The 25,016-nt window shown below is 47.2% G+C and overlaps 1 protein-coding gene across 3 annotated transcripts in view; it reads right to left on the bottom strand.

The window, feature by feature from the left end:
- IFT43 (intraflagellar transport 43) overlaps positions 1-25,016 on the bottom strand; it is an 82,180-nt gene that overhangs the window by 15,563 nt on the left and 41,601 nt on the right. For 2 of the 3 annotated variants that reach the window (XM_042814745.1, XM_042814746.1), the window contains exons 6-8: positions 24,736-24,808; positions 23,276-23,351; positions 22,858-22,920 (exon numbers count right to left, since the gene is read on the bottom strand). In XM_042814745.1, the coding sequence (XP_042670679.1) occupies positions 22,858-22,920; positions 23,276-23,351; positions 24,736-24,808 (212 nt within the window). Of the gene's footprint in view, positions 1-21,778; positions 22,117-22,857; positions 22,921-23,275; positions 23,352-24,735; positions 24,809-25,016 lie in introns of those variants that run through there. The other variant, XM_042814747.1, reaches the window with a different exon arrangement.

The raw sequence follows: 25,016 nt of genomic DNA, 5'->3' as shown, positions 1-25,016 counted from the left end.
GACCAGCAAAAGCTTAATCTGTCAGGGCAAAGCACTTAGCCACACAGAACAAGGACAAGGGACCCAATCTCAACTCAGTGTAGCTGGGACAGGATTTGCACATCTGAGAACTCATTGCTGGCTCAAGACAGGCTTCCCCCCTGTTGCTCCAGGCTCCCCCAGTCTTCCGCCCGCTCACAGGCTCCCCTTCCACCTACTCCCCTGCACTACTCATCTATTGCTTGGTAGGATTAAATCATCAGTGCGTGAGACTGCTATTGCCATTATGAACATACAGGACATTCGAGGTTTCCGCAAAACAGCAGACTTGCATCACTCCTCTGTTGGGAGAGTTGCTCCTCTCGGTACTGCAGAGACCTTTTACTTCTGTATGGAGTGCAGTAGGGTTTGTTGTGCACTAACGCCTGTTTACAACACCTGCAGTCGGACAAAGAGCACCCACGAGGACATACATGGACTGCCACCTCTGTGCTGTGACAATCACCGTCTGTGATAGTCCCCACAGATCATCTCACCCCCTTCATACATCTTCCTCAGGAGGGAAAGTGACAAAGGAGGATCTGACATCCCCAGCAGTAACTTCCCCAATACCACACCTTCAGGAAAGAGAAAGAAGCCCAAGAGCTTGAACCTAAAACGTATAGAGAAGAAAAAAATCCCAAGGACAGAAACTGGAGGCAGTTTTGAATGTACTAGAGGAATTATAAAGAGAGAAACACCTGAGAGGAAGACAGGGAAATTTTAAATACACTGCCTTTCATGTTTGAAAACCACTAGTGGTGTCTGAAATTGGAGCACTTCAGTGGAAAGTCAAACATTATCAATGACTTTCCTGAGGACTCTGAGAAGCAAAGTAATGAGTCCCATCTCCAGCTTTAGATACAGTTGTTTCTGAGTCCAGAGGTAGGAGGGATTTGACTCCGTAAGTATCTTTTATCTGGAAACTATCTCAGGTGCTCAGAAGCAAGAACTGTGAAAGAACCACAGGCAGAAGGGGAAAGCAATATGCTTACCCTGCTCTGCTGGTACATCCTGTCCTGTGCTGAAACGGGCCCCTCCACACCTTATCTTACAAGGCCTGATGGGCACAGTGAAAACTCCAGCAAGGCCAGCTACTGATATTGGGTATTCATACTGTGCAAATCATCACCTGTTACCACTTGCTCTTGCCCCACACTTCCCACCCTCTCCTGCCCAGGGGCCCATCTCTACATGGTGATTTCTCCCTGGGCTGAAAGCCTTGCAGCCTGCTGCCTCCTTACCAGCTGGGTCCTAGCCTCCAAGATGGGAACATACAGCTCCCTACCCTCCTCCCCCCATCTGCCTTTTAACGATGATGGAAACTGCTGTCAGCACGCAGCGACAGTAATAAACACTCCTCTTAATAACACAGGGTGTCCCTCTTATTAAAATGAATAGACTTCAGTGGTTAAGCCAGGCTGCTTGCCTCGCAGACTGGTGGGAACAGCAGCCCTCAAGCAGAGCAGTTTATCTGCCGTAATTATCGCAGCAGCTTTGACTGCAGGACATCCCTCGTTACAGCACTGTACTGTCCCACAGGCAGAGACACAGGTACATGGTCAGACCAAGGTACCAACACACGAGACATGGAGAAACACAGATAATTGCCTGCGTGCCTGCAAACACCTACAGTAAGTGCTGAGATGTGCAGCCATGAAAGAGCAGAGTTAGGTGTATTTACAGCCAGGCTTCAAGGCATCCTGAACCCCACTGAAAACAGCAGCAGCAGCTGGTGGTACCCTGTTTCTCTCCTTCAGAAGATATTAACACACATACACAAACCACTCTACACTGAATGCAAATAGAGAGGGGCAAATGCTTGGTCCACAAATAAGAATCTCCTCCTTCACCAGCTTGTGATGTCACTGCTCAATCTTTCCTGTTCCCCTTCAATGAGAGGTAAAGGATAAATGCGTCTCAGACTTCACAAACCAATGCAACATGGTGAAAGGAGTTAGTGGCACTTCTCGTGTCTAAACTCTCTGGGTTTCAGATCTCAGCTGATCTGTTTCTCATCCTTGAGAAAGCTGTCCATTTCTTACCTACCACACTCACAGCATCTGTGTATCCCAAAGACCATCCATCTTTCACCCTACATGCTGTGGCCAAACACTAAGTTTGGATCTGTGGGACAGGCAAGGAAACCACTTAATAGGATGCTTGCTGGTTCTTCTACAGGTATATTTGGATTTGTTATTGGACAGTCTCCATGTACACTTTCTGGGCTGGGAAATCTCTGCCTATTTCCACAGCATTTGGAATCACTGAATCATTAAGGTTAGAAAAGACCAATAAGATCACCTAGACCAACCATCAACCCACAACCACCACAACCACTAAACCATAGTCCTAAAAAACTACGTCCCATTTACTAAGCTGACTAGTTCTACACATGGGCCCAGAACAGATCACGGGCTAATGCATGGGGAAGAGCTCCACTTTCCTCCTTGCAAGGATTTTCCAAATGGGAAAAACCTACCAGAAAGACAAATGGCAGTAGCACATCCCAACATTGACTCCACTGCCATCTCAGAGCATATCTCTGGGCAGTGGAGACTTTTGTCCTTACAGAATGGAGCACAGAGTTTTTGCATCACTTTTCTTCTCCTTCATGTCATGGTCATATCCTGAACTGTCTGTATTTCTGCCTAGATGAAGGTTAGCAAGGATGTCTTTTGGGGAGCAGCTGACAAATGCAAAACAAGACAAGCACATCATTAATCTGAAAAGCTTCTAAAGAATCATTAGTCACTCAAAAATGAATCAGTATCTCTACATACTTGCAAACAGACTACAACAACATTGTCAACATTACTTCCAAGTGGGAAAGCTCAAAAAGCAAATGGTACCCTGGGCTCCATTAGAAGAGGAACGGCCAGCAGGGCCCCCTCTACTCTGCTCTTGTGAGGCCCCATATGGGAGTACTGTGTCCAGGTCTGCAGCTCCCTGTACAAGAAGGACAGGGAGCTGCTGGGGAGGGTCCAGAGGAGAGCCACAAAGATGATCAGGGAACTGGAGCACCTCCCCTATGAAGACAGGCTGAGGGAGCTGGGCTTGTTCAGCCTGGAGAAAAGAAGGCAGCGGGGTGACCTCACTGCAGCCTTTCAGTACCTAAGGGGAGCCTACAAACAGGAGGGGAATCAATTCTTTGAAAGGATAACAGCAGGACGAGGGGAAATGGTTTTAAGTTGAGGGAGGCAAGATTTAAGTTGGATGTCAGGGGAAAGTTCTTTAGAGAGAGTGATGAGGTGCTGGAGCAGCTGCCCAGAGAGGTTGCGGATGCCCCATCCCTGGAGGTGTTCGAGGCCAGGTTGGATGGGGCCCTGGGCAGCCTGGTGTAGCATTAAGTGGGGAGGTTGGCGGCCCTGCATGTGGCAGGGGCATTGGAGATTCATGATCCTTGAGGTCTCTTCCAACCCAGGCCATTCTGTGAAAGAGGTAGCAGTATACTGAGTGAAGTCCAAGAAACTCCTAACAGGCCTCCTGTTCTACACAGCCAGCAGAGGAACTTTTTCTTGAGGACATGGCTCACCACTGTTAAATGAAGTGACTCACACGGGAGAATGGATAACCAGCCCTCTGTAAACCTCAGCACCAGTAACATCTTTCCTTTCCTTCCACAGGTCCTGTCAGCTCCAAAGCAGTATCACAGTTTGCTGCTGGAGGACCTCATCACACCCGTCAGCATGCAGGAGTTACAGGGGCAGACAGAGGAAGGCCAAGACCCGTGGCCAACAACTTGGCCAGAAAACAAGGAGCCAGGAGAGGACCAGTTCTTAGCCAGCTCCTCAGAGAATTCAGACCACTTTCAGAGCAGGTTCCTCAGTGGGTTGACAGAAGGCAATAGATGCCAGCTGGCTGCAGCACTGAGCAGGGCACTGGGAAGAAGTGGGAGCTGTGGACAAGCAGGCAACAGAAGGCACACTGCAGACAGAGACTTTGAAGCAGTGGACATCCAGAAAAACTGAGCCTCGAGGATTCAGCCGGATGAATTCACAAGGCTTGCATGCTTCAGGAGTCTGTGACATGTCAAGAAGCAGATGAAGAAATTATTCTGAGCAAGTATATTTTTCTCCCATTGCCCTGCAGACAAGCACATACAGATAAAGAGAGACCTCTAGTGATGCTGGAGGGACTCTGCCTGTCCTCCCCTCTGAGCATCCCTCACAGCCAAAAACAAATGTCTCGATTGCTCTGACTGCTGCAGCAATCACCTTTCTCCCAAGCCAGAGGAAAACAAGTGCTGATCACAGGGAATATCCACTGACCCACAGAGGTGAAGAGGTGGTACTCAAAGCAAGAGAGTGATTATGCCAGACTAAGAGTGTCCAGAACTAATGCAGATAAATGAAATGGATTTGGGTCTTGCCCACATTACCTCATGAGTTACAACCACTCAAGTTCCAATACAGTCCTGAACTGGGCATATAGTTCACCATGAAGAGGACAGGTGGTTATCAATGTTGGAAGATAATGCGCAGTTGTGTTGCAATTCTGAATACGTGGCTGAAGTTTGCATCTGGGAGGGAAGTTTGCATCTGCCAGCAGCTCAGCGTGGTTGGAAGGAGGAGGAAGAAACAGCAACTTCTGGCCGAGTCCCAGTCCCATCAGGAGATGCTATATTCCCATTGCACAGCCCTGACAATCATAGCATCACACATACAGATCCAGGACAAAAGAGCATTTTAGCTCTCGCTGAATTCAACTTCACAGCCCCAGCATTGCATGTCTCAGTTCAGCCCTAGACAGGATGGACTGGGCACACTCAATCACAGAATCATACAGACATGCTCACGCCAAGCTCCCTTAGCACAGCACAGGGAGACAGCAAGCAAACACCATTCACCTTGACTATGGCCAAAGAAGGCTCTGTGTCACGCCCAGGGAAAGAGTTTCCACATCTATTCAGGCACAGTAATACTACATTAAGTTTTCCAGTATGAAGTGTTAGAGGAGAAACACCAAAAGAAGAGGAAAAGGTGGAGACACTCTTGGCTATGGCAGAGACGTAGCAACTGTATTGTGCAAAGTCAAAAAGCAGACAATAACACTCATCCTGTAGACCCAGGGCAAGAAAAGGGCTCCTGCTGCCTTTTCTGCATCTCAGAACCTTGATTATTAAGTTAGCAGCTTACATAGTCCCTTCCCTCCACCCTGCAGTTCCTCCTGTTGGCCAGCCAGCATGTAAATCAAAGGAAAGCAGCTCTTTTCCTGGGCTTTCTTTCCCTTGCACTAGTCCAAGCCTTAGTGACCTCCTATTGGGAGGGGAGGGGGTAGTTCACCAGGGCTGTCATATTTTGTTGGAATGTTTTATTTTCTGTGCTGAATGAAGAGTAATTGTGGAAAGGAGGGAGAGCACGAGCAAAATAAAGTGCATGTGCTGCCAGCCAGGCTGATGTCCTTGTCCCACAAGGTTACGGATCCATTTTAGCTCAAATAATAATAAAAAAAGCCTCACAGAAGCAAGGGATTCATAAAACAAAATATGAGCTGGACACTTGGCAGCAGCTGCCCACAGAGTGAGAAGAACAGGTTAAAGCTTGGAGGCAGAAGAGCTCTTATCCCACTGGCAGCTCAGCAATCCCAAGGAACTGACAAGGTTTATTATGGTGTGCACATGCATGCGTGCACATGTGCATGAACAGAGAGGTGACAAACCTGCTTTCTCTTTCCCTGCCTGCTTCACTGATGTTATTTCAGATATTCAGTCCCACAGAACTGAGAGGGCACTCAGACTGAGGAGTGTGCAGAACCCACGTGCGAGCAAAGACAGGTGACAGCAGCTTGCCCAGAAAGCTCCCCTGTTGCCTTGCTGGGTCCAAGCACACTGCATGGGCACTGCAGAAATGCAGCTTTAACTACTACCGCACAGGACGCTTGCAGTGAGCATTTCTGTCCAATTTAGATCATCCAATAAAGAATACAGCCCACACCTAAAAGAGAAAAGTCTCCCTACTAGAATACAGAAAACTCTGTAGACCTGCAAATTTGGGACAAAATCCCAAGAGGCATGTGAGTACTTCCAAGTGATAAATAAGGCCCTGAGGATTTTTTTCGGAAAAAAAAAAAAAAAAAAACACAGCAATTCTACATTTATTTTTGTGCATACTAAGTGAGCTCTCTAATAATTACTATCTCTTTGTTGTAAGAGAAATGAATGATGGTTTCCTACATTCAGAGGCTATGTTGCTTGTTGACTTCTGGTCTGTCAGGACAGACACTTAGATCAAGTTTAAAGGGACAGAGATGAATCAGGACTACCTGGTACTTTAGAGGAGTCCATTGTCAATAAATGATGAGTTAGCTAAAAAGAAGTGCACTGAATATGATAGAAACTGAGCAAGCATTATTGAAAGATCTATTTTTCTCCTGATAGGTGTTCTTAAATTGAAAAACAGAGCTAACTATGAAGGCTCAAAGCAGGACCTGCGCAGCTCCCAAGTTGACTGCTCACAGAACAGAAAACAACAGCACTGATCAGCACCCACATCAGTGCAGACCATAATTGACTTTTGCCCATCAACTTGCCAAGATCAGTAACTCAAAGCTAGAGGTAACAAAGTGGAGAAAAAAGGAATAGAAACTAAGCACATATTGGAGATGCTTTCTGAAAGAAAACTAGCCACCCTGAGCCTATCAGTAATTTCCAAAAAAATTATGAGAAAAGGAGAAATCATTACCTGGACTTGCAAAAAAAGGATGTCAGCTTGAAGATGCTGCTGACGAAGCTAAACCACGATGAGGTGAAGGTGGCAATTCTGGCACAAATTTGAAGGGAAATGAGTAAACTGCTAATTTCAGCACAGCTGAAGGTCAGCCTTAAGATGCCAGGATGTGACCTTTAGAAGTACTGTTTGATGTTGCTTTTTCAGCAATTAGGGGCAAGTAGCAAAATCTGACTGTATTAGCAAATCTAGGCCAGAGAAGCAGTGAACTTCAGAGACGGATAACAGCAGGAACACATGATGCTGATGGATCCAAGGCAGCAGTTGTTTCTTGTCTCCAGGCCAACTGCAACTGGCAATCCATGTCAGGCCATAGTGAGGACAGACTGCTTCTAGGAGAGGTGACTCACAGCAGGAGGGGTCCAGCCCAGGCAGGGCTGAAAAGCTGAGCCAGGGCTCAGTACCATAACACCTGAATACAGAAAGCAGGTGCCAGTAACAGGGTCCATCAACAGTGCCAGTCAAGGCACAGTATGAACCGTGTCCAGGGACCATCCAGGGAGTCCAGTAGGCTGAAGTCACTACTACAGTATGGATAAAAGGTCTGCTGAGGAGATGAGACCAGAGACATAACTGGAAACATGTGAAGCTACAGCTCGGGAAAGGAGTAAAGCCCAAGCTGAGCTTAAATGAGGCCATGGGCAGCAGGTATGGCTAGGTGTCCAGGTGAAACCACTCAGGGCAATTAAGTCTAATTAGTGGCCTCAGGGAAGTTTTGTTTGATCTACAGATTCTTTTCATCTGGAGAAGAATCTTCCATACAGGGAGTTGGGGGGGGGAGGAGGGGTGAATCAAAAACCAAAAAACTAGAAAAATACCAATCACCCAAAACTAAATTAATAATAATATAAATGTGTTTCAAAGAATCAAAGAATGGATGAGGTTGGAAGAAATGTCTGGATGTCATTTGGTGAAGCTCCCACATTCAAACAGGGATGTAGAGCAGAATACCCAGCAGAGCACCTGCTCCTGTTGGCTGTCACTTGAAGGAGGAAGTTATCATCACTGAACTCTAGGAAACTCCTGGATTGCTTACATCCTGCTGTGTTGTCCCTCCAACAGATGTCCCTCAGGTGGTTGAAGCCCCCCATGACGGTGAGGGTCTGCAAATCTGAGACTGCTCCTATCTGATAAGAAGGATCCTTCACTTCTTCCTGGACAGCTGGCTTGTAGTAGACACTTTCAATGATATCATTTTCATCTATCCTTCCCCTTTTCAAGAGATTACCTCAACAGTGGAGGAGCGGATGCTGTCATTCTTTCCTGCATTTTAGCTATAAGGCTCTTTAAGTTGTTGTGTCTCAGAGAAGAGCCTACAATTTCATCTTTGATGCTGCACAGCCTGCTCACATCCTATGCCTACACCTCTTGTTTGAATTCAAGCACCGCTGTACTAGTCCCCAGAAGCTGGCACTCTGGGCTTAGAGACTGTGAATGCCTCCCTAGGCACAGGGAGGATCCCTTCCAACTACTGATGATATTGATACCAGGATTCCCACTCGCTCCAATAGCTGGCACCTCCATCCACAGGCCAAAACCGCTGGTCAAACTCCAGTAGTTGACACCAGTCCCCCCCCCTACACTGGTCCCCAGTAGCTGGAACTTTGAGCTGAGTCTACAGATGCCTCCCAAGGTCCAGAAGGATGCCTTTCATCTACTGATCTCTTCTCTCTGATGACCAGCAACAGGACCTGAGATAATGGCATAAAGCTGCAGCAATGGACATTCAGGTTGGATATTAGAAAAAGGTTCTTCAGTGATAGATAGATAGATTCAGTGATAGATAGTGATAGAAGATAGTTGGGCACTGGCACAGGCTCCCCAAGGAACTGGTCATGGCACCGAGCCAGGTGGAATTCGAGAAATGTTTGGACAACACTCTCAGAAACATGTTTTGAATATTCAGTGGTTCTGAGTGAAGCCAAGGAGCTGGAGTTGATGATCCTTGTAGGTCCCTTCCAATTCAAGATCTCTGGGCAGCTCACATGCTAGGGGAGGGCATTTTTTTCCTCCAACACTGCAGAACGTGCTACAGGATCAAACACCAAAGTGAGCTTTCTGTCCTGAGGAGTAAGTTGTGCTAATGGGAGCATGTATGGACCCAGACAGGCATAGTGCTGACCAGAGTGCAAAGGCAACACAGGAACTCCTATCAACAGTAGAGGTTCCTAACTATTGTGTCTTGCTGTTACTCTGGTACGTGATAGACATGTCTTTGTAAAAGCAAAAATATACAGATTGCTTCACTGTTTTCAGTCCAATCAAATTAACTGGAGTGGAGGGAGATAAGAGAAGCAGTAGGGAAGAACTGGGTTGGTACTGTGATGGTGCCTCATGCTTGGACTGCACATACCCCAGTCCCAGACCCAATCAGGTAGGGAAGGGCAAGGAAATGTGGTGTGGCCATGCGAGCTCAGGGTCTGCCCAAAGCCAGATCCCCTGCCTTTTCTTGCACCTCTCCAACATAACTGCTCCCCTCTCCAGCACCATCCTCTCCCTTATCCAGCCCATGGGCTCTGAAGGAAGCACCATGGTGATTGCCTTGCCCATAGACACATTGGTTGCTTACTCCAAGCTGCATCCAGCTATTTATTTGATGTAGAAGCCTTCATGCGCTCCCCCTCACCCCTCGCCTCCTTTCACCATCTGTCCATTTGCTTGGAAATCTGTTCCAGCTGACCCCGAGCTGACCAGCACATCCCTCGTCCCTCCATCCTGCCACAGGCTCCTCTAGACGTGCCCAGCTCAGCTCAGGGGCTTTTCGCTGACTATGCAAATGCTGCCCAGCCAGCTGGTGTCTGCCTCCCAGAAACACATGTTCCAAAGCCCCCTGGACAGACACAGAGGGGGGGACATGTCTCTGCATCCCGGCCCGGGGGCTGCATGGGGAAAGTTCCTTAGCCAGGAATTATTTGGCAAACAGATGGGAGGAGGGAAAGGAGAAAGGCAGAACAGAGAAAGTAAGAGCATGTTGTGAGTGTGTGGAAGTGTGGGTGCACAAGGTTGTCCGGTGAGCATGCTGGAGTGAGGATGGAGGTAGTGGGAGGGGTGTGAGGAAATCATACAGATTGCAGGAGGCCACTGCTGATGGTTTTATGGCCCTTTCCTCCTAATGACAGCTCATGCAGCATGCAAAGTGGGTTCTGATAGCGCAGCATAAAGGAAATGCAGCTGTCAGAGCCAAGCATCAGGCCCGTGGAAACTGCCCCCCCAGAGAGGCACTAACACATAGCAAGGCCAGAAGGGCTCATTTAAATTCATCTGCAAGATCTTTTCCTTGCCCACCACCAAGCAGGTCACCAGCCACTTGCATTCTCTGGGTCCCCATTCACACACAGGGAAAGAGTGAAGATGCTGAAGAGAAGCTGAGGATTTGGGGAGGGATTTGGGGCTGCACTAAAAATGGAAGAGTGCAGAAGAACATTGCTATCACATTCCGCCGGGGCTGTCCCCTAGAGGGGACACACCCAGCCAGAAACCACCTGCAGGCAGCAGTCCGACCCACCTGGCTGTCTTTGTGAGACAGAGCCTGTGGCACAGCCACTTCCTGAGGTGCTGGCAAGGAACAGGATTAATGTGATGATGGCTGCTAGATCTGTGCCATGCATAAAGTGAGAGAAAGGACTGGAAGGAGAAGGACAAAGCATTTAGTGTGCCTCTCATGAACTTCCTTGGCCCATGTGGCAGTGATGCTGCTCCATCCAAAGGCCAACACAGCCCTAGTGTCTCAGGCAGAAGAGAAAGGCTGGGCCAATGCATTATCACAAGGGGCTTGGTCTCTCTTTCTCCACAAAGTGCAGAAATGTCTTGCATGTACCTCTTTCAGGTGCTTTCCCTCAAAACTTCCAGCTTCTGAGTATTTACAGATAACGTGAACAGGGAGACACTAAGCAGCACTTCACCATTCACATATCATTGCCTTCTCTAGGTTTAAGATCAGGATATCTGCTCTCAACATTTAACACAATTCTCTCTTACAGTGGCAATTAAGACTAGAAAGAGCCAATGTACCTCCCTTCCCCAACCTAAATTTCTGCTGTCACAACAGCAGCTCAGTCCCTGTGATAAGGACCCGCCGGGCTCCCTGGGAGAAGGCAGGATGGCAGCTCCAGATGTAGCTGACAGATGATGCTCTTCCTGGCCACAGGCAAGAGCTGTGGATGGTGAGCTGCCAACAGTACCTTAAGGAAGAAATGCAGAGCGCATATGCAAAGGAAACCATGAAGTAACAGCATCAATACAGCACACAGGAGAACTGCTGGACACTGGAGACTTCTTTATATCCTGAGCACAAGCAGCAACACCACCTTGCCTCTGAGTCAACTGTGATGGTAGAGAAAATGCCTGTTGCATGAAACAAGCCCAGAAAGCACCACTGGCTTCTTCCCAGGGAAGTAAACAGAACAGCATCCAAGGTAACCAGAACTGAGTCTGTTCCCCAAAATGTGTGGGTAAAGGAGAGCCACCACACAAAGGTGGAATGGACTGGTCCTGCTCACATTTGTGCCCACCTGGTCTGAATTTAAGAGTAGCTCCCAGCCAGTCTCTGGGTTTTACCAAGAGCAAAGTGGGCAACATGAATGGATAATGCCATTCCTTAGGTGTATGCGTGATGTCATTGGTTTGGTGTAAGAAATAAAAGCTTTTTTTAATAACTGAAGAACTGGATTATTTTTACACCATGGCAAGGCCCAAGAAAGGCAAAACAAGCGGACGAGCAGCTCAGCAGAAGATGGGATCACACAGCCATGAGCTCACACTGCAGCTCTAGCACCCAGAGCGTGCAGGCTCCTGGCAGGCGGTGGGTCCTGGAGCAGAACTGAGTATTCACTTGGCCACAACCAAGGCACCTCCTCTCCTCCTGTCTCTCAGTGAGCTGGACACATCCTAGCCGGGCCCTCTGGGCTGCAGAAGGCTGTGAGGCAGCATGGGCTGAGGGGAGTGCTGCACCTCGTGTCTCTTCTCCCTTTGTATGTACCTCCCGGTACGATTATTAAACGCGAATTACAAGTGATGTGACCCAAGCGATCTTTATTTCTTCTTTCACCAAGCGGTGCCTGCGGGGTCCTGATTCTGAATTCTGTTTCAATTACCGATGCCATTTTAACACAAAGCGGTTTCTGTCTGCAATTACCAGCACTGACGGCAGTGCAGAGACAGCTCGGGTGGCAGAACACAAAAGCTTGGCATCTTCCGCCTGCTTGGGAACTTTCATTTGCTGTGATTAAAGGCGGGAGGCGCGGGAGGTGTCTGCGCACAGCAGTGTGCTGCTGGCTGTGGCACACCTCCGTGGAGAAGTCCCTGAGAAAGCAGCCCTCAGCACTCACCTCCACCATCACTCGAAGGACTCCAACTGATGTTGCAGCCACTGTCTGCAGCCTGGCTGGCAGTTAACCCCTTTGTGCCTTACGCAGTAAGGAAAGTCTGCCTGTACTTCACACTTTTCAGAATACACTCCCTTCCCTCACAGTTGAAGTGCAGCCTCCTTTAGGGAGGGTAGGAAATGCCACATACATCACTGGCACAAACTGACACACGGATTGGTGAAGAGGAACCCCACATCCATTGGTGCTGGCACCAGAAGCCTCATATGGCTTCTGAAGTTGGCAATTACTCAAGACAATGGGGACTACTCCCCATAGGGCAGGCAGCCGGACTTACATGTTGTTCCAAAGCCAACAGCTCCAAAACAGCAAGGCATCCCCTGGTTCCCAGCAAAATTCACAGCGGCTGTGGTTCTGACAGCTAAAGTCAAACACAATGGAATTCAAAGCATGCACCTCTGTGCATTGCTCCATGTGGCTGCAGCTGTGGGCCCAGCTCTGCCCCAGGGAGCAGCCAGGTACACCCTTGTTTGTGCACCAATCACCTCATTTTTCTTCTGCTTCTTGTCTGGCTGTGCATCTTTGTCCTTCAGCCTCTGCAAGCTCGTCCGGTTTGTGCAAGAGCCTCAAGCTTATTCTCATCAAGCAATCCTTTTGTTTTAGAATCAATGAGGTTGAAAAAGACCTCTAGTCTTCACCTAGTCCAACCCATCCCCACCATGCCCACTGTGTTCCTCAATGCCACATTACATGTTTCTTGAACACCTCCAAGGATGGTGACTTCACCACTCCCCCTGGCAGCCTGTTTCAGTGCCTCACCACTTCTGAGAAGAAGTTTTTCCCAGTATTCAACTGGAATCTCTCCTGGCACAACTTAAGGCCATTATCTCTCATCTTATATCCAGTCTCCAGTGGTGACATCTGCATTGTTCCTTCACTCCCCTTTCCCATTCCATCCATCACGTACCAGCTCCTTTCCCTGTGCTCTTTATACAGTTCCTGGAGTTTCAGCAGACCCAGGAGCTGCCTGTTGGTCCCGCTGGCTGCCGAGAGGTACTGTTCATATTTATTTGTTAACTTGCCCATGCCTTCTCCCCTTGCCTATTCTCAGGCTGTGGGCTGAGAGGGGCCATGGTGCCCGGCAGAGGGATCTTGGGGGGTAGGAGTTGATTTCCGGAGATCCCTTCCTACTTGTATGATTGTGTGATTCCCCACTGCCCACCCCACCACGGGGCAGCCCACACTACCAGCCCCATCCCTGGGAGCTGTCGGGATGAGGAGGGGCGATTTACAGCCTGGCTGCGGGGCGGCGCGCGTACCGTTTGTCACTCTGAGCCCTGGCACCTTGTTCTACCTGTGTTGCGCATGTTTTATCGGTGTTGAGCAGAGGGGGGCCAGAGCAGAGGGGAGTCTGGGAGGAAAGGCACTCAAGTGAAAAATGAACCAAGGCAAACGGGATTGAGAAAGAGAGAGAGAGAGAGAGAAGTGCAGAAGGGGGCGAAGGGGCCAGAGTATAAAACACAAGACAAATGTCCTCACTGGCAGCAGGGTTAGGGGAAAGAGGAGAGGGAAGAAGTGAGGGGGGCAGGGAGGGAAAAGAAAGAGAGAATAAAGAGAAAAAGAAAGAAAGAGAAAAAGACGGTGCCTCGTGGCCAGCACTATCCTAGTGGGATCAGGGATGCTCATGTAGTCAGAAAAATAATTCTCAGCCTAACAAAGCAGGAAAAGGGGGGGGCGGGGAGGAGGAAAGCTACAGATCCAAATGGAAAGTGCCCCAGGGTGTCCAATCTGCTGGGTTTTGAAATAAAATCATTTTGCCTCATCCCTCTCCCTCCCCCACCGGGGAGCCAGCTCCTTCCTGTACCCTCACCACCACAAGGAGTGGGACCAGGCAGGGAGCAGGAGGTCTGCTTAGCATTGCACGTCCCTTCCATCCTTCTCCCTCAGTGCTAAACTTTCAAGACAAAAATCATAAAACGAGGTGCTTTGTTGGTGAGGCGGATTCAGAGATCTTCCTGTTAGGAACAAGAAAGGGAAGAGAGAGACACAGAACGAGACAGAGAGATAGCTGGATGGAGGGCTGGCTTTGTGCTTGCAACAAGCCACTAAAGGTGCATTTTTAATTAAATTTATACAAAATGTGTCAGTTTTATCTCTATGTTTCAAACCTGACTCTTTTCTATCAAAGTAAAGTATTGATCTTCACTGCCCCGAAGCTACCTGACTGAATTAAACAGAATAAATAGAAGAAGGACTGAAAGGGCTTAGAAACAACTGCAGAGAGGCGAATGTTTAATGGCTCCACAGTCATTTGCTGCAATTAAAAAACAAAACCGTTTAGAGGGGCTGTTAACACCTTGAAGTCTGAAAATCCTCACTTCAAAAAAAGCCCCAAAACAGCTCCCAGGCAAAACATTTTAATTGCCATAAATACTTCCAACCTCAGCCATCACTGGTGCATGCGCACATTGCACAGACAGACAAACAGACCCCTGAACCCAATGGGACAGACACCGTGCAGCTGGCAAGACACAGCTGTGCTCTGTATGGACACCTCCAGCCAAGGAGAGGTGCACACCCAGTATGACCCAGACACAAATCCCCATTATGTAAGCAAAAATACCACAGATAGGACATGATAAAGATGGATGTTTTAGACCCATGCATATATTCCAGGGCCATTTCCTAATGCAACAGAGCCCACACAGAACACTATTCTCAAAGCTGGCCATAACCAATTGCACATCATGCAAGCCATAGGCATCCCACAGGGCTCTCTCTCTGCCTGTCATATCACAGGAAGATGTTGCAGACCCTGTGCAACAGTGGGTCCCACTCGATGACACACTAACTTGGGGCTTGCAGTGAGAGTCTCTGGGACAGGCAGGCCTAGCAATTGCATTAAAGTCCTTTGAACGTTATGCAACTTAAAAAAGAAGCACATTTTTTGTTATCTTAAAGCATGTACTACTGCATGACTCACCAAAGCCTTCCTGAATGTTGCATGCATCCCTTAGCATGGAGATTTTCCATCACTGCTCTGTGGTCCTACCAGGGTTGAGCTCAGCAGAAGAGCTTGATTTGGGGACAGCAGAATGCTGAAGAGCTCTATCAGCTTTTGACACATTGACAACTCATCCCTCTTCCTGGGCATTCCTGGGACAAAAGCAGCAGGTTTATGGCAGAAAACTGGTTTTGCAGAGGATGCGTATAGATTTCTATCTCAGCTGGGGTACCATGAGCTGAGTGGTGTGCTGTGCTCCTCCTGGGGATGGTCTTACATATAGGTATTAGGAAATTTTAGTTTGTGTATTTGAAAATCTGGAAGGACCTTTTCACTGAAAATCAAAATTAACAAATTCACTGGCCTTGTACAACATCCTGGTCAGTGAAGTAATGGCACTGAGGCTGTGGAAGGCTATGGCATGTTCTTACTGCGGGACCCTGAAAGAGTATTATCAGATCCTGGCTCTAATCTGTGTGAAATGAAGACCATTCAATCCCCTGTATACTGACAGACAAGGTCTTAAGACTCAGAAACTAAAGGTGTGAAAGCCATGGAAATGAGTAAGAGTATCTCTCTGGGGCACAGAGCATTGGAAGGAGCAGCACCAGCGGTGGTTTAAATGAGCCAGCTCAGACCCTTGAGGAAGAGCCACAGCACCCAGCTGGACAAGCCCAGGGCGCTCAGCATCCCTCTGGGTTAGATGGAGTTTGCTGTCTAGACTGCCTTTGTGTTAGCTCAGGGATAGTTGCTACTATGCATTTATTTAGTTGGTTGACTTACCAAGCCATCTGCACAAAGAACCCCACAGGCCCCGGGGAGATACATATTGCATTCTGCCTTTGGCTTTAGAGCTTAAAGCGCTGAGAAAGTTACTTAACTTGAACTACTTCTTTGGCAGCCTCCCAAGGCACTTTTCTGGCTTTGCGGGCAATTCTGCTGATCGGGCACTGATCAAAGCAAGCCCTCAGCCTCTCATGCGGGCTGTAAGCCCTTCCTTTTTGGCTGATCCAAAATGTCCCACAACTCCAAAAAAGGTGCCCCTTGTGACTTCCATGCCATGACCATCCTGAGAATTTGCCTTACTTGGATCTTCAGGAGGAGGATTTCTGTTGCAGGAGCAGGGTCAGATAATAAAAGCTCGGAGCAGCTATTAGTGCACCAGGCACTAGCTCAGGCAAGTGGACTCTGTTTTCTTATCTTTCAAATATTTTGTTCAACACTGAGTAATTATCACTTATTGTCTGCTCTCAGCTGACTGTAAACCAGCCATACACTGTAGTTTATTTTCCAGCGTTTTCTTGAGTGGAAGAAAAGTGAAGAAAAATATTTTCTGGGGGTAGCAGGAAAACACACAACAGCATGAATGTCATGATGCACAGCTCCTGCCTGCCACTGTTAAAGAACCCTGTACTTTTACAGGATCTTCTATGTCAAACGTGTGGGCTGCATTGCTGCAGCTGCCTAACCAACACCTGACCTGCAGATGAGCGTTCATGGCATCCTGCTGAAGCACTGAAAAGCACCAATGGCACAGGCACAGAAAACAATATGCTCTGCTCAACACAATTTCATAGCCATGCTTCCAAGTGAACACTGGGAAATTCTGCCCTGTACTCTTCACGGGCTCACAGCTTCTCAGGGGTGGAACAGTCCTACAAATCTGAGCCAGTTGCCACATTCTGTGGGTACATACATATCCAGTCACTGCTGCAGCATGTGCACCTGAAATGAACTGTTTGGGAACAAAGGAACGTGCATTTTGAGCACTAAGGTTGAGTACTTCCGCTGCTCACGGTCAGGCTCCCACTGCCGCACTTCAGAGCATTCTGCTTTGTTACGGACCCCTGATTAACACTTTCTAAGCATTTCAGCCCACACTCCTGTTATTTTACAGACTGCAACGAATGCAGATTTGAGTTTATGGGTTCATAAAAGTGTAAATTAAGTCAATAGTTTTTCACCAGCCTATTCGCACAGCCCTTCCTCCAGTGACCTGTCCCTTCAGACAACACGAATATTTCAGCTGCCTGAGCATTTTTAACAGGCCAGAAGCAGAGCTGTGCCCCAGCACAGAGTGCTGTGGCACTGTGGGATGATCTGTGCAGTTTGTGATTCTTCCAGCCTGGACTCCCACATCTCCCATCTCTGGGCTGTGGAAAACACTGTCACCCAGCAATTTGCCCCTTTTCCTGCTTGCTGCATATCACCGGTGTGATCCTATCTGTGCATGGAGGAGGGGCTGGCTGACCAAATTTCTTTAATTAAAAGAAAAAGGATCAAGTTTATCCCAGATAAGCAGGCAGGATTAAAACAGACAGAAAGAATAGACAAGAGGCAGCTGTCAGCACTCCAGCCGATCCAACATGATTATTAATAACGATAAGCGGGAGAAGAGGGCTAATAAAGGGATAATGAAGTAGTCCTGAAAGTGACTGGAGATGGAGCCCGATAAGGGCACACAGCCCAGGGCTGCTCAGGCCTAGTGAGGTTGACTGCAGAACATCCCTCTGGGAGAGGGTACCTAGAGGAGAGGCTTAATTCCTCCAAGAGCGTAATTGCAGCAGAGTGACAGCTTTCTTTGGGAGTAGTTGTATCCCAAAAGCGAGAGTTGTCTGTAGGTTACACAGGGCATGAAACACAGACAAAGACCAACGTGGCCTGTAAGCAACATGGTTCACCCACCTGTAATGGCAGACACAGGCCCTGGACCTGGCTGATAGTTACCAGAGTGAAAACAAGGCTGGAAAAGTTACTCGCTGAGAGCCATCAGACACGTGACATCTACTAACAGCAAAGTCTTTTTCTGTGCTCTCACTGAGGAGAGGATCAACCCATCTACTAAGATGCTCTGCAAATGTGGGAAACAAGGATGGAGAATGAGTAGCAGGTGCCTCACAGCAAGCACAGAACAGCAGCTGAGGAAGGAGGGCCTGGACAGTGAGCACTGTACAAGGAATCAGGGCTGTTTTGGACAAACTGGATTTTTTTCTACTCAGATTGCTCTCTTTTCTATCCAAGCATCTCCTTTCCTCCAGGCCTACAGCATTTCTCCCTCCCAGAGCCAGGAAGGCTGCAGCCCGGGGCGGTGCAGCAGCGGCTGTGCCCAGCAGGGCTGGTAGGGAGCAAGGCCCAAGCGAGGAGCGGGAGCTGGGCCCCAGGCTGCCGCTACTCCAGGTCAGCGCAGCAGCTGCTGGGAGCATATGCCATGAATTAATTCCACTGTCCCTGAGATGCTCTGGTGAGAGGAGCAGCAGCACCTTTCCAGCTGATTAACATAAAGCACCTCCCCCCATCGTTTTGCCACACTTAACAAAACACTTAGAGCCCAGAATCACAGAATCATGGAATGGCCTGGGTTGAAAAGAACCACAATGATCATCTAGTTTCAACCCCCTTGCTGTGTGCAAGTCACCAGCCACTAGACCAGAGCCACATCCAGCCTGGCCTTGAATGCCTCCAGAGATGGGGCATCCACAACATCCTTGGGAGCCTGTTCCAGTGTGTCACCATCCTCTGAGTGAAAAAGCCCCTCTGAATGCTTCCCGGCCAGCAGGCAGGCTCCTCAGTGGAAACTTGATGGGCCTGGCTTTTATGCATCTTTTATCTTCCACATGCTTTTCCAGAGCTGCAGTCTCTGCCCTGAAAACCCTCTCACTTCCCCAACAAGCTGTACTCTAAGAAGGCATCTCCTTTAATATAAATATTGTATCTATTATTATAAGCAAGGAGCTAGAATTCATTTTTATTTGTGCATTTCTTTTATTCTGTGATGAGGCTCACAGTTTGCCCTGAATAGACCACTGAGCCCTAAGCCTGCAAGGGGCTTTCTGGGGCAGAGCTCACCTAGCCTGAACCCCAGCAGAGCCCTCTGCAGACACCCAGAGCAACTCACTGTGCTAACCCTGCTGCTGACAACACACCGACAAGCCTGCAGCTCTCCCTCTGCCATGTAGGGCCAGAGCAGAACAAGGAGCAAGCAGGACACAAGATCTCCACTAGTTTCAGACAAAAGGCTGGGAACAAAACACTCACTAGGTCTATAAGCACTGTATTTGGATTAGGAACTTGAGGGCACACTATTACACACCGCTTTACCCCTCTGTGACTGTGGACACTGAGATGCCTCAAAGGATTGCTATACAGCCTTCCTCACCAAGAGTTAGCAAAGGCACTTACACCTGTTTCTTTTCAGCAGGAACAGTTACAGGAGCAGATTTCAATGTGACATCACCAGGGACTGACAGCGAGAGGGCACAGCTCAGACACTTCCCAGCACTGCAACCAGGCAGGTGGTGAGGAAGGCCGAGAGCCAGACAGCTCACCTTCCTTCCTCCAGCTGCGGAAGGAATGGGAAAGATGTGGAAACAAGTCTCGCTCTATTAAGTTTATTTAAGAAAATTAAAGATACAACTAGTTCATGGTGCACATAAATGCCTGAGCAAGTAGAAGTATCTGACAGCATGATTTAACAGGGAAGGTGAAAGCATGCCAGATGCAAGGAACAGAAGATGAAACAAAAACAGAGCCTAGAAATAAAGCAGATTTTTAACCACAAGGGCAGTTATCTGCTGAGGTAACTAACCAGGGAAAAGACAGGTGAAGCTCAGCCACATCTCACTGAGCTCTGCCACAGCCTGTATCATAGCAGGTCAGACTACACATCAAAGCACCTCAACTTTCCTTCTCTCCATCAGCACCTGCTCTGTCCTCAGTTCCTCCAAACATTATACATACTGTTTCCAAATCATTCACCTTCTTCATTCCTCTTTGCCCTCCCACAAACCCTGCTGTGACATCAAGTGCTCTCCTCCCCACACCTGTCTAAAATCGCGTCCCCAGGCCCTTCACACTCCTACCTGTCACCATCCCCAGGAAGATCTCTGAGCATCCAATATCCCTCCCACTTCTGTTTCAAGGGTCTCCAGGGAGATCAGTGAAGTCCTCAGAGGCAGGCAGTGTTCTGCCCTCCTGGATAGAGGCAGGATTGTTGGCATGGCATGCAGCTCAAGACGAGCAATGGGCTGAGCACAGCCTGAACCGCCCACATTCTGCAGGCCGCAATCCTAAGTACTGCCTAATAAATTGTCCTCTCTTAATGCTTCAGTTGTCAGTAATGCCACCTCACTAAGTTTCTAAATAAACTTCAACATATAATGTCTCAAGTCACAGATCAAACCTCAGGCTGGACAACCAGAGAAGTTGGATTCATAGCTCATCCACTCCTGTGCCTCAAGGCTGGGCATCTTTTATGGTCACTGATAACTGGCTGACATGCACTGAATACCATGATACCAGGCAAGCAGCTTAGAGGAGCCTCAGCTTACGCAGAACAGAGAGAACTCACACTAAACTAACTACAGACTGTATTTGAGAGAAGAGAGCCTCTGCTTTCTCTGTGATCTTTGGGATGTGCAAAGATCACCATGCAAATCTAACCTGAAGCCTAACCAACTTCTCCCACTCTACCATTCTTTTCCCCACACAGCCTTGTTGAGATTGTCTGATATAACAAGCTACTTTAGTTTGCTGAATTTGTTTTCTCTTTGTTGGACCATAGGAAGAATCCTAAATACTCTTTGGCCAAGCGCCACAGATGTCAGAGAAAAACAGACATTGATCTAAGCTGGAAAGCTTCTGTTCACACCAAAACATGTTTCTCTGCTCAGAAAAAGACCTCAGGGGGTATGCTCCACACGCTAGCCCCAAGGCTTCCATCTCATCTACTTTTCCAGTTACAGGGGAGATTCCTTGATTTTACAAACATAGCATCTTGTTCAGACAGCTTCTTCTCTCTTGCTGGTAGGCTTTTTTTGGCTATCAACTCTGATCAGAAATTTTGCAGAGTACTGAGCTCACACTGAGTTGTTTCTCCTGGACTTCTGTCAGTACAGAAGAAAGAATGCAGTGCTCCATGAGACCTATGGAACAAGCTAAGAAAAGCAGTAATAAGCCTTCTGCACAGCACCTGCACTGCACCTCAGAAAGTATATAGCAAGGTTCTCCAGTGGGACAAGGCTTTGAAGGATACTGGCTTAGAAGTAATACTATTGTTTCCTGCAAATAATGACCACAGCTCTATGGGGATAGGGCATTAACAGCTAAACAGATTTTTTTTAGGTGACAATGAGAACAGGTTACTTGCTTCCAAGGAAACACACCAGGGAGTTAGCTTGTTTCAGAGCAGCAGGCTTCTTTTTTTCATGTGTGGAATGAGCAGTATTTTCTGTGCAAACTACCTACTGCCTGGAGCTAACTCCATTCAATATGTGATCTCATCTGACTGCAGAAGCTAAGCAGCGTTAGGCTTGGTCAGCCCTTGACTGGGATACCTCCCGGGAAAACAAAGAAAAGGTGCTGTAAGAAGCAGTACTGGCAGTTTAGTAGGTGATGTTCTTCCTCTGAGTCAATACAGAGGTAAGGACCCAGGGCAAATGTTAAACCAGCAAGGGATGACAGAGGCTGGTAGATGAGATGTAAAACAGACATCCTGACAACTTGTGGCATATGTTGTGGGAAGATGATAACTTAGATGTCCTAGGCAAACAAACGGTACCAACCTATCTTCTCTCATAGCCATCACTGAAAACCACACTCCATTGTTTGACTGTGTAAGACAGTCTCCCAGAGAGGCTACAATTTGATTGAAGAAAGACTGCCCATTGCAGTTATCTGTAAAGGAGCTGCAGTAAGGTGACAGTGACTGTTCACAAGTAAATAATTTATTGTAATTCTTAACCTCTTTTGAGAATGAAGAGTCTTACTATAAAATATCCAAAACTTCTCCTGAGCCAGTTTTCCTACAGAGCAAGCTCTATTTATTTCCATGTCTGAAATATATTCTCAAATACAAACAAGCGAATAGAAAATTAAAGTGCTAAATTATTTACAGGGAATGTGTATATGAGGAGATATCTGGTGTATCAGTGCTCTAGGGGACACTGAGGTGATCCTCTCTCTCAGACTGTCCCACATCCCACTCAGTTACTAGTTCAGAGGATACCTCTGTGAAGAGATGGTCCCAATCCCAGCAGACATCGTCCTATCAAGAGGAAAAAGACAAACATGCTGAAAATTTAACTGATAACTCCCAAAGGTCTCTGAATGATGACCCTGCCAGAGAGGAAGGCATGTATTTCGTAGACTAGGATAGGAAACCTAGAGAGAACGGAATGTGAATCCGTGTTACAATTTAAAGATTGGCAGAATTAATCATGTTCCCAAATTCAGTAAAGCCCACACTGTTAATCTTAGGTACCCTCAAGAAGAGCATAAGGAGACATAAAAATCTGCCACCCTTCTACTGAAGCACCTGTAATTCTGGGCTGTAGAAATCCTTTGTTTCAAGTCCTGAGGTACTGCTTATACATTTGTACTGAGGTTCTTCTGCCTTGCTTTAAAACAGCCCCCTGCCCTAACCGTAAATGCTTTTTTTGTTCCTCTGTAGCACAGTGCAGAACCATCTGGAGCCCATGGTGGTTACCAAAAGACTACACACTGCAGCAGTTTCTGCAGGGATCTGTGACAGTACGAGGCCCTTCATTAGCTCTTTCAAACTGAAGGAAGCCAGTCACAGCAATGCCATGATCTCACACACAGAAATACCTACAAACTTTTAAAATAATCTGCTGGGGAATTCAGACCTCCATCAGCTTGAAAACAAGCTCCTCTTCACAGGCTCCTTCTCAAGTCTCCTTCTTCCATCCCAACAAAAGCTTAGTTTCTAAGTACAGTCTGAGACGTAAGAAGCTTTTAATTCACTGGCGTTTCCAGAAAAACTCACCTCCCGTAGTTCATGTTCTGGAGCCAAGACTTTGGTGAGAAGCTTCAGGTCAACCTCTCCATCCTAAGAATACACACAATCACAGTCTTACAGACACAGAGAAAGCAGACACCATCATTTCACCAGAGAGGATGTTGCTAGAGATACAGATATAACATTTTGTCCCATACATGACACGAACCTTCTTTAGGACAGCAGCAGGTACCTCCTCATATAACAAGAGGCACTATACATACAACATTTACAGACATTCACAAGCCTGAAAAGCGCTCTGCAGAGAGGAAAACACTTGCAGGCAGACTGGAAGGTGCTTGGATGACAGGGCAATGTATTTTATGCAGTTAAGTATCACAGAGGAAAATGGAAAACTGGAAGGAAGGGGACTTACACCGGTCACTCCACACCAACATCCACCTACCAGAGTCTGAAAGGCAGCGTACTTCATAAGATCTTTGTCCAAGTCATGGTAGGTCAACACTCGGTTCACCTGCACACTGCAAACAGAAAGGTGCAAAATACACCCCTGATGAGTGTGGAAGCACATCAGATGAGATGAACAGTGGCTTGAACAGTAGCGTGGGGACACCCACCTCAAGTATCTACACTGGTGATGAGGATATCGAGATGGTTGTGCAAGAACAGAAGAACATCTCATTCAGCAAATTAAAAGGCACTGACGTCTGAGAGCCAGACTGATCACATGTGTTAAAATAAGATATGGAGCAAACAGGGACTCCTTCAGAGAAGCTGGCATGCCAGAGAGAAGATTCATAAGCCACATGCAAGGGCCAGAAAGAAAACAGGAAGGCAATGAACATTCAAACAGCCCAGATATAGATACATCCAGCATGTAACAGCCAAAATGCCACTCCTATCTGGGAAGTAAAGCACACTCTAAGAGTCCCGCAGTGCAAACTATAGAACAATGAAGACTTTATGATTTCCATCTCTCAGCTAAATTTCAGCTATCAAATGCAATTTCTTAAAATGCAGACTCCAAAGATGAGCAGGGGTAGGAAGCAATATACTGTCCTACAATACTTTCTTTTGCATGTTACATAGTACTATAGGGAAGATTCGTATTAATTTATCTTCTATGTATGCCCATGAAAATTATTTATCTTCTATTGCAGAGTGACTATTGATACAGGAAGAACAGATGGGATTATATAAGAGAGAGAAAGCAAAAAAACAAACCCTGGTGAGAGACAAAATCTTTTTTCATTTACTGCTATGACATGTCATTTATTTTTATTAACAGCTATTTAGTTACGACTTGCAAGAGAGGCATCTATGGTCATCCAAAGGTGAACAGAAATCTTACTCTGTGATCTTCAAAATAGATCCAACAGGAGAGAAGACTTAGAAGTAACAAGAAAATTAACTTCAAAACTTAACTTTCAATTTTTAAAACGTACTACTCTCCCATGAGCTAATCCCAAGACTACTGTGATACACCTACAGACCATATTGTGCTTTGCAAATTGACTAAGCCCTTGAGTGAAAAGGATATCCTGTGGAGGGCAAAGCAGAGTGCAGTCAAAGTGTGCGTGATAATACATGTGTATTGGAGGCATTTGTCACACAGGCAACCTTACATCAAGCAACACCTCACTTTTCAAAGTTTGATTTTGCAACATCAAAAGCGTTGCTCTAATGTAGTTTTTGTGTATACAGAGAGAAAATGCATTAATTGCTATCTCTGTGCAATAGGAAACAAGTTTGCACTGTTCAGCCTGGAGCCCCACTGTCACAATGCAGAGCATCAACTCCTGCTGAGTGACACTGCCACTGACATCCACAGGACATGAGACAAGATGGAGTTTAATTTCACCACACATTTCACACAGCCAATGTGAGCCTCAAGAGCTCTCTTACCTGGGTGGGGCTGCCACCTGCATGGCCAGATCTTCCTCCTGGACTTCCTCTAAGTCAGGGATCACAGGAATATCTGCAATAAGAGAAAACAGCGTTTGAAGACAACCTTTTAGCTGAAAGAATCTGGCCATCATCTGAAGATTGGTAAGAATTTGCTTCCTATGAGATACGTTGTCAATTACTCAGCTCAGCTCAGCCACATAGAATCTGCTAGAAATGAGGTGTGGAGCATAAAGTGGCAGAAGCCTTGTGAATGAATCTGCATGCTAAAGGAGCTGCTG

This window comes from Centrocercus urophasianus, unplaced genomic scaffold (genome assembly GCF_019232065.1).
Source record: "Centrocercus urophasianus isolate 14NV4802_14NV808 unplaced genomic scaffold, USGS_Curo_1.0 seq_14, whole genome shotgun sequence".
In the NCBI taxonomy this organism is placed as follows: Eukaryota; Metazoa; Chordata; class Aves; order Galliformes; family Phasianidae; genus Centrocercus; species Centrocercus urophasianus.
This window is presented reverse-complemented; position numbering and strand designations above follow the sequence as displayed.